General features: G+C 45.0%; 1 protein-coding gene across 1 annotated transcript in view; it reads left to right on the top strand.

The window, feature by feature from the left end:
• Positions 1–10,233, top strand: part of RXFP2 (relaxin/insulin-like family peptide receptor 2) — a 201,472-nt gene that overhangs the window by 100,170 nt on the left and 91,069 nt on the right. The window contains exon 2 of the mRNA XM_010835941.1: positions 3,206–3,405. Coding sequence (XP_010834243.1) covers positions 3,206–3,405 — 200 coding nt within the window. The remainder of the gene's footprint in view (positions 1–3,205; positions 3,406–10,233) is intronic.

Raw genomic sequence — 10,233 nt, forward strand, 5'->3', positions numbered from 1 at the left:
ATTGATGCTTTTGAACTGTGGTGCTGGAGAAGACTCTTTTGAGTCCCTTGGACTGCAAGGAGATCCAACCAGTCCATTCTGAAGGAGATCAGCCCTGGGATTTCTTTGGAAGGAATGATGCTAAAGCTGAAACTCCAGTACTTTGGCCACCTCATGCAAAGAGTTGACTCATTGGAAAAGACTCTGATGCTGGGAGGGATTGGGGGCAGGAGGAGAAGGGGACGACAGAGGATGAGATGGCTGGATAGCATCACTGACTCGATGGATGTGAGTCTGAGTGAACTCCGGGAGTTGGTGATGGACCGGAAGGCCTGGCGTGCTGCGATTCATGGGGTTACAAAGAGTCGGACACGACTGAGCGACTGATCTGATCTGATCTGATCAGTGAGGAAATTCAGTGGAGAAAAGAGGATGAAATAAGGATAGCTCAGTGAGGAAATTCAGTGGAGAAAAGAGGCTGAATAATTCAGCCAGAAGGTGAGAGAAAGAACGACATGGGGAGACCAAGTTTCGGTGAACGAGGCCCGCACTTTATTTTCCAATGTAGTTTTTATACCTTAAATTATGCATAGAGGATAATGGGGGAAGGGGTAGAGTCATGCAGTAAGCCAGGCTTTCTTCCTGCAAACTTATCATATGCAAAAGTTCAGGTGATTTGCATCATCTTCTGGCCTGGAGGCCTGTTAACATTTTAAGACCCTTTCTTCAGAAAACTTATTTTTCTCTAAAGGTGATTAGTCAGGCTCCACCCTCTAAAAGCATTAGATAAAGTTGCATTCCTATAGGGCAAAGGTGTGGTGGGCTGTAACAAGAAAAAGAATGAACTCAAGGGTCCAAGGTTACAAACATTAAAGCTACTACTTACACCAATTATACTAATCAATACACTGCCAGGGACACAGCAGGTAAGGGATATGGAAACTTAGCAGCAAACATTGGCCCAAAAAGTGAAAAACCCTTCACCAATACAATTTCTAATCAATCTTTTAACTGCTCAAAGGAATCTGTATTTAGACAGTTTAGAACATCTCATGTCTCTCACAGATGGGAGGCTCTGTGCAATCACATGTGGCCGGAAAATCCTATTCAGGCAGGCTAGAGGACTTCCAAAGGAGTTTGTAGGTTGAAACACTGTCACACCCAGGAATTATTAACTGGAGCTGTAAGTTAACTCTTTTTTCAGAGAAAGGTAGTGGGGGACAGCCCCCCATAAAGTCAGAGGTGTAGGTGAGAGCACAAAGCAGAAAGTAGGCAGACTCTGGTTTTGGGGGTAGATGCTCGAGAATTTCCAGGGGGACTCCTGAGGCTCGATCCCGCCTTTTCATATGCCGAGCCTCCTTCCTCATGACCTTTGTCATGGGCGGAGTTCCTCACGCTGGCTCCCGGCAAGTCGCTCAATCAGACTATACAGTCCATGGGCTTCTCTAGGCCAGAATATTGGGGTGGGTAGCCTTTCCTTTCCCCAGGGGATCGTCCCAACCTAGGGATCGAACCCAGGTCTCTCACATTGCAGGCAGATTCTTCACCAGCTGAGCCACAAGGGAAGACCAAGAGTACTGGAGTGGGTGGCCTATCCCTTCTCCACCGGATCTTCCTGACCCAGGAATTGAACTGGGGTCTCCTGCATTGCAGGGAGATTCTTTACCAACTGAGCCATCAGAGAAGCCCATGGAGAACTTCATGAAACACCTCTCTGAGAGCTATATGGGTGGATCCTGTACTGACTGCAGGGCAAATCCAAGGCTGTCTGGCATAGGGGAGTCTGAAGTCCTTAATAAGCAAGCTCATATCGAAGCTTCGTCAGTGATGCACCTTTTAAACTTTAGTGAGTTCCTCTCATCTCCAAACCTCAGTTAACTTCATTTACCAAAAAAATAAAAATTACGAGATAATCTTATTAACAACTGCCTCACTAAAATGTATGAAAACCAAATGAGATAATCCATTTAAAGCAATTTGCCCATTCCTGTGAGCATGCTAAGTTGCTTCAGTTGTGTCTGACTCTCAGCGACCCCAAGGACCATAGCCCACCAGGCTCCTGTGTCCATAGAATTCTCCAGGTAAGAATACTGGAGTGGGTTTCCATGCCCTCCTTCAGAGAATCTTTCACACCCAGGAATGGAACCTGCATCTCTTTATGTCTCCTGCCCTGGCAGGCAGGTTCTTTACCACTAGCGCCACCTGGGAAGCCCTGGCCCATTCCTAGTAATAAATGTTAAATAAACATTTGTTCTTGGGCAAGGGAAGAGCTGGCAGAACTGGTAGAACAATAGAGTTCAAAGTTGGTGCTTTCAAAGTTCAGTTACTTTTTATGTTCAGAAAATATTGCTCTATTTTATCAGTTAATTTGGGAGGGTTTTGTTGTCGGTTTTTCTTTTGTATGTCTTTATTAAATTTGTTAAAATACTGCTTCTGTTGTTTATGCTCTGATTTTTTGGCCACTACGCACGGGGGGATCTTGGTTCCCTGACCAGGGATTGAACCCCCTGCATTGGAAGAAGAAGCCCTAACCACAGGACTGCGGGGGAAGGCCTTATTCTTTTTCTCTAATGCAGAAGATCTGATCCTAGTTAGGGGGAAAAGTTGAAAAGAACAGTGTGTTGCTGAGCCAGAGAGCAGAGGGAGAGAAGCATCTGAAAGCATCAGGTGTATAGTACCCAGAACCATGAAGTGGTGACAAACACATGGGGCGTGGGGGACATCGTCAGGCACTGCTTGGTTTCTGTCCCCCAGGGCCTCTTCTGGAAACTTCTGCTTCCATCTGGAGGACATGGTTTTGTCTTTATGAGCGTGGGGTGTCCTTACCTGCCGCAAGACAGGGACTGCATTTTGAGCTTGGGGACAGAATGTGACATCTGGGGGAGAAACTCAAAGTGGCCCTTTGACTTGAGCCCCGGCCGAGCCAAGAGCTTTCCGTATGACCGCTGCAGGACACGCCTCAGTAACTTACCAGTGCAACAAATACGGAGCTTCTGTCATCAACCCTCTGGAGCTGGGCCACAACCAGGGGCCTTCTGCCCTGTGCCTGCTCTCACCAATGGAATGAGACTAAGTTCGGTTCCAAAGGCAAGGAAAGCGTTCTCCTCAGATCAAAGAGTGAAGACGCTCGAGCTTCCGCTCCAGAGAAGGTGTTCTCGCCACCCACCTGGCAGTTGCTTAGTTTATGGCGACCTCTACCGCCCGCAGGGGAGGGGTAGTTTTGCAGAGGCGCGCAGGCGCAGCTGTACCGCTCAAGCTCCTGTCAGGAGGCGGTGCAGCCTCTCTGCACCGCCTCCGCCATCTTGGATGGAGTTAAGTGCGCAGTGTCTGTACAGGAGCCCGAAGCTGAGGCCGCCGTGCAGCTGTTTGGAACCAGGAACGCAGGTCAGAAGGGCCTGGGCGTGAGACCTCTACTCGCGGCACCCTGTGAGGCAGTGAAACTAGGCTCAGCATAACGGAAAAGGAAAAAATGATTAAACTTTATTTTGTTGTTGTTGTTCAGCCAGTACGTTGTGTCTGACTTTTTGCGACCCCATGAACTACAGCACTCAAGGTTCCCAGGCTCCTTTCACTGCCTCCCAGAGTTTGCTCAAATTCATGTCCATTGAGTCGGTGATGCCTCTAACCATCTCATCCTCAGCTGCCCCCTTCACCTGCCCTCAGTCTCTCCCAGCATCAGGGTCTTTTCCAATGAGTCAGCTCTTCAACATCAGATGGTCAAAGCGTTGGACCTTCCGCTTCAGCATCAGTCCTTCCAATGAATATTCAGGTTGATTTCCTTTAGGATTGACTGGTTTGATCTCCTTGCAATCCAGAGAACTCTCAAAAGTATTTTCCAACACCACAGTTCAAAAGCATCAATTCTTCCCCACTCAGCCTTCTTTATAAACACTTTTGTTAGCTACATTCTATTTTTACTTCCTGGTAATTGTGAATGGGCTTTGCTGGTGTCATCCGAGCTACATCCCTCCTGCTGATGTTAATTATGTTCAGTTAAGTCGCTCAGTCGTGTCCGACTCTCTGACCCCATGAACCGCAGCACACCAGGCCTCTCTCTCCATCACCAACTCCTGGAGTCCACCCAAACCCATGTCCATTGAGTCGGTGATGCCATCCAACCATCTAATCTTCTGTTGTCCCCTTCTCCTCCTGCCCTCAATCTTTCCCAGCATCAGGGTCTTTTCAAATGAATCAGCTCTCTGCATCAGGTGGCCAAAGTATTGGAGTTTCTCATGCTCTTTTTAGACTTGCTCTGTGGGAGAAAGAGAAGTGCTAGACACTCCTTCAGGAAGAGCCCAGCCTGCAAAGCTAGCTGACACCTGTCTGTGGTCCCCAGGACCTCCTCTGAAGGGCTTCTGGGCACCTTTCCACTCTCCCTTGTGTCTTCAGCTTCCCACTGTCTGTTTCAAAAGTGCCTTTCCTGCCTTCTTCCGCCTCCGGCCCACATCACTCACACCATTCTGTCCTTCAGAATCAAGCTTCTCCAGAGAGTGGTCCTCACGGTGCAGTAGATGCAGTAGCATGGACTGTGTAGTGTTTTTCAGGTGGATGGTGATATACATTTATCACTGTGTTTCATGCTTGAAAAAGATGAATTGTGAAGTGGACTACTGGGTTCATGAGTTACCTAAAATGCTTTTTTTTTTAATATTTAAATATTTATTTATTTGGCTGTGCCTGGTCATAGATATGGCAGGTGGGATTTTTTTTTTTTTTTCAAGTTGTGCCATTTCCACATGTGGGATTTAGTTCCCTGGCCAGTGATAGAACTTGGGCCCCCATATGTTTCAAGCACACTGTCTTAGCCACTGGACCACCAGGGGAGTCCTCCTGATGTGCTTTTGAAAGTATCAAATAAGCCAAAGGAAACAGAGTGGTCCCATGAGTTGCTGTTGTTTTGTTACCTGGTCCTTTCTTATCCCCTGGAATGTGGCCCTCTCCCCACCACGCCACTGAAACTGCTCTACCAATGTGACCAGTGCCCTTTGGGGTCTGTGCTTGCTTCGCTGGAATTCTCTGCCGTGTTCGATGGAATTAAGGCTCCAGGACTCTTGGCACCCTTTCTTATTTTCTGGACAAACTCTCTCCTTCCTAGTTGGCCTCTTCATCTTTTCCCCCAGAATCTCTTTTTTCCTACTTAACCACCTGTCACCGACCTTATGTGCAGCCACTGAAGAAGCTCATCTGCTTGCCTGTGAAGAGGTGCAGTGGTGGGAAAGGGTGAGCAGCAGGGCTTAGAAAGGGAACTGGCTGGAGCAGGGCTGGAAATTCTCCTTCCCAAGGCTGCCGTTCCCTCTGTGAGGACAGGAAAGTGGAAGCAGTGAGTACAGCTGACCCCCCTAACTAGGGGTTACAGGCACCAACCCTCTGGTCAGTGGAACATTGAAGTGTAACTTTACAGTCAGTCCTCTATGTCCATGGTTCTGCATCCATGGATTCCCCCAGCCCCTGTACTGTAGTACTCTAGTACTACATGTACAGTACATGTAGTACTCTAGTACGTATTTATTGGGGGGAGGGGAAATGGTGTATATATGGGCCCTTGCAGTTCACATCTATGTTGTTCAAGGGTCAACTGTATATAAAATGTGTGGTATATGTTGCTTTTTGATAACTGAATAGAGTCTGAGACTTCCAGATCTCAAAAAATGTAGGCAGGAAGGCATAGAAGGCATAGAAGGGGAAGAGACTTTACAAGTATAAACATGTGGACATGGCTTGAGAGGAGGCCTCAGCCTCCTCAGGGGTCTTATCCCCCAAAGCAGGCTGGAGTCAGCCTTTTCTGCACCATGACAAAACAACCATGTCTTAGTTTATTAAAAAGTCAACTGAGTGCCTGCAAGAGACGCCCTGACTCTTCTCTCCAGATAAACGACCCAGTGTAGAATGGAAGCAGGAGATTGTCTCTTCCCTTCCTCCTGCTCCTACCTTAAGCTCAGAACAAACAATCAGTTTTCAATTTTTCTTTCCTGCCCAACCCCTCCAATCTCCAGATTGAAATCAGTGGGAGAAGGTGCATGCATCAGGTCATTTCACAGGGAGAGAAGCAGGCAGGAGAGAACACGGCGGGAAATGCTTCTTTTAAATCAAAATGCCGGTCTAGTCTCTAGCTTTCCTACCTGAGGCCTCTACTCCTGTCTTGTGAGGGCTGAAAAGGACTGAGGACTGAGAGGCAGGGTAGAAGGATAAAGGAATCTATGTTTGCATGGTTCCAGAAGTCCATCCTGAGGGTCCACTCAATCAGTGGCCTGTCTCCAGGGCCTGCTCCTCTCCCTTCACCAGGTAATTCCCACCCTCTCCAGAGGCCACCCCAGGCTGTGCTGTGTTGCTCTGCCTGAGTGTGGACTTAGGCACACTTGAGGACTCAACTAATGCTTGATGGCAATTAATGGAAGACTTGCAAAACAGCAAGTGGAATTTGAAGTAGAAATAAGATGAATGTCTTGGCCCGTTTGGACAGTTATAACAGAACACCACAAACTGAGTGACTTCAAATTTCTCACAGTTCTGGAGTCTGGGAATCCTAGATCAGGGTATCTGGTTAGAGCCCACTGCCTGGTTTGCAGACGGCTGTCAGAGACACACAAACATTCATTCTGTAGCTATGACTCTTTTTCTCAGTGTCTGCATGTTCCAGACCCTCCAAATGGGTCCTTGTAGTTACATCTTTTCTCTGACCCTGGCATGATGCTAAATCTTGCCCCTTACATGGGCAGTGGGCATCTCCTTGACAAATGTCCCTCCTGCATAGTGTCTAGCTTCTGACATATGGAAATGGACAAAGACTTCCTGATAGATACAAGAGTTGGATAAATAGAGAGATTCGCTGTGTTCTCGGGTGGGGATACTGAATCGTTTAAAGATAATGACCCTATTATTTTAAAGGGTTAACATAATTACAATTTTAAAATTCCAACAGATTTTTGGAACTTTATAAATTGATTTGATTGCGAATTATTGAAAAAATAGACAGGCAAAAATTGCTTGAAAAAGATGAATTATGAAACGAACTACTGAGTTTCAAAATCCCTTTTAGAGAAAGCTAGTGATGATGAGGATGACAAACTATCATTTGTTGAGAGCTTGTGATGTGCTGGGCATTATGCTAACCACTTTGTGCAAATTATTTTTTTTCTGTTCTAACTGTAGTGCTGTGAAATAGGCACTGTTATTACCCATATTTTACGGATGAAGTGACAGAATGAAAGTGGTTGTTCAAGATCAATAACTTGTTCAAGATCAAACAGCTAATCCGGGTCTGCCTGATTCCTAGGCTTATCGCTTCACTCCTCTTCACCGACATGGAACCCACATGCTGCTGATTAAAGAGCAGGCAGATGGAGCAGTAGAATAGAACAGAGTGCTCAGGGTAATTTTCTTAAAAATTATGAAATAAGACACAAGGAAAACATGTATGAAAGTAACCAGGCAAAAATTTAAGCCTATATTGTTACAAACACATACACATAGTATACATACAAGTGAAGGCTTAAAAAACCAGAATGGCAGCAGATATAACAAAGAGTTGGAAAGGGGTCAAAGTTAGAATTGCAGTCCATAGCTGGAAAAGAAAAGCAAGTGCAAGCAGAAGGGAGTCAAGGGTGAAAGAAAGTCCAGAAACACTTGGAATCAATTTCTAACTCAGTATCAGCTGCCCTTTTGACCCATGTGGCTGAATGCATCTAAGATAAACCAGAAGATATGTGAGAAGTCATATTAAAACAGTAGCCACTCGTTCTTACCCACTAAACTATCTCCCCTTCTAGGGTTCCACAGCCCCAACCCAGAACAGAGGAGCAACCCCCAAAGGATTGCCATCCTCATGTGTGAATGTGCTCAGTCCCTCAGTCATGTCCAACTCTTTGTGACCATATGGATTAGAGCTCGCCAGACTCTTCTGTCCATGGGATTTCCCAGGCAAAAATTCTGGAGTGGGTTGCCATTTCCTTCTCCAAGGGATCTTCCCAACCCAGGGAGAGAACTGGTGTCCCCTGCATTTGGAAAAATTATCCTTTAACTTTGTCACATTATTATTATATATAATATATTTATATTATTATTGTCACTTATCCTTTAACAAATTATTGTTATTCGCCCTTTGACAGACTATGGTATATTTATCCAGTGATTTTCCTTTATTCAACTTATGGAGAAGTTGTGTGTTTGTTCAGCGTCAGGATCTGAAGAGGTTTTGTTTTGTTTTTGAGACTGAAGTGTTGTTCTACATGGTGAGGCCTGAGCCCCGGCATGGCTTGGGGATGGAGCAGTCTCTTGGTCTGGTGTGCAGGCTCTTAGTCCAGGAGGACAGGTCTGACTTGACCCAGCCACCCTCTGGAGGGTAATGACGTGGGCTCCAATGGTTGGCTTTTGCTGCTGTCCAGGGTGTGGCTAGGGCAGCCTGACCACTGTCAGCACAGCCCCACTATCAGCACCTCTTAAGCGGGTATCACCTCTGCATCCCACGTGCTGATTGATGGCCGGCCTTCTTTCTTCTGATGTCTGAGATTTCCCAGGGCTCTTTGGGTATCCTGTGTACCCATTTCCTGGGTGAGATCTCTCCACTGCTTGTGTTGATGTGGGGGCAGTTTGCTTGCATTACAGCTATACAGTCTAAAAACGACTAAGTATTTTCCACTTGTTCACAGTGACGTCCCTAATTTTTCAGGGCTGATAGAGGAGTTCCTCTTTAAAAAATAATAATTCTTTACCACTTTCAGTGGGATTGGGGAAAAAACAAGGCAAATCAGTGAATCAAATAATTGTCAATCTCATTGTTTCTAAGGTTTAACTTGTGTAAATAGCAATGATACCACCTTCGTATGTGTATGATTTTTTTTTTTTTGGCCGCTGTTCCCTGTGTGGCTAATACTGTGTGACCACGATCAGCAGGAGCCCACTGTTGACCGATGTTAGTGAATATAGGAGTAAAATTGGAGCAAAATCTCCCTAGTCCCATAGTGGAATTACTGGTCCATGTATATTGGTCATATTTATGTCTCTTAATACGTAATTGCTAAATTGCTTTTTCTAAAAGGTCAGTTCCTTTTCCAGTGCCTTCAGTGACAGATGAAGATGTGAAATGTCAAGACTAGTTTATCGTGAACATTTTTCCTCCCTAATTTGGTAGCTAAAATAGTACCCACTGCTTATTTTAATTTGTGCTTCTTTTATTCTTTTGAGGAAGAGTCTGTTACCTTCACATTAGCTGCAAGGATGCTAGCAAGCTCCCCTTCTTGCTGGTTTCACCTGTTCCATTTTATTAAATAGCTTCAGTTCTCTTGGGTGATGGAAACCTGGTGTCCACTGTGACAGATCTGAAGATCTGATATTTTTCCTCCAGTCGATTCTTATTCATATTTTTCAAGTCAACGGAAACCTGTGTTTCTCCCATTTCTTACCTCATGTGACTGCTGTCGCTCTGTTTCCTTTTCTCCATTTCCCTAACACACTCTTCATACCAGGGGCAGCAAAAGGAGGGGTGGACGTTTGCAAGGAAACAAAACATCTCAGCATGGCAAACAACCTAAAGATTCGATGTAAACCATCTCCATCATAAAGGGGCACAGCCACTCCTCCTCCTGGGAATGTGTCTCTGGTCCCTTGCATTATTGGATGCTGGCTTCCTTCATCTGGCTGGCCTGTCTCTTCCTGACCACACCTCGCCCACTTCCCCTTCTAGAGCCCTCAGTCTGGGCTGGGCTCCTTGCCTTGTGTTTCTCTGAGGCTTATAGTCCCCTTCTACTACTCACTTCTATTTGGCCGTATAGATTATTATTGTAATATAATAAAATATTGAGTCCACTTCTACTCACTTCTACTTGGCCATATAGATTATCATTGTAATATAATAAAATATTATTATATTTTAATAAGCTAGAATGACCCATTTAGTGCTTACCTAAGCAAAATGCAATTTCCTCTCCCTAGTAACTATGCCAATCACTTTTAACCATTATTTTTTTTTCACCCTTTTCCTCCAGTTATATTTCCTTTTGTCTGTTTTCCGGTCAGGCTCTTCACTTGTTTATCTACTGATGTCTTACTGTTTCTCTTATTGCTTAATACCCTTTTTTTGTTCACTTAAAGATTCCTGAATTAAGAAAAATATTATAATTAACAGATGTTCTCTCCACAATAAACAGAAGGTACTATTTCTTAGTTTCCAAAGAAAGTTACTTTTTCATAGAAGAATCAATAAACCTTTCAAAATATTATTACATATATGGCTTCAAGCTACAGAAACTCAAATCTCAT

This window comes from Bison bison, unplaced genomic scaffold (assembly GCF_000754665.1).
Source record: "Bison bison bison isolate TAMUID 2011002044 unplaced genomic scaffold, Bison_UMD1.0 scf7180017864056, whole genome shotgun sequence".
Taxonomy (NCBI): domain Eukaryota; kingdom Metazoa; phylum Chordata; class Mammalia; order Artiodactyla; family Bovidae; genus Bison; species Bison bison.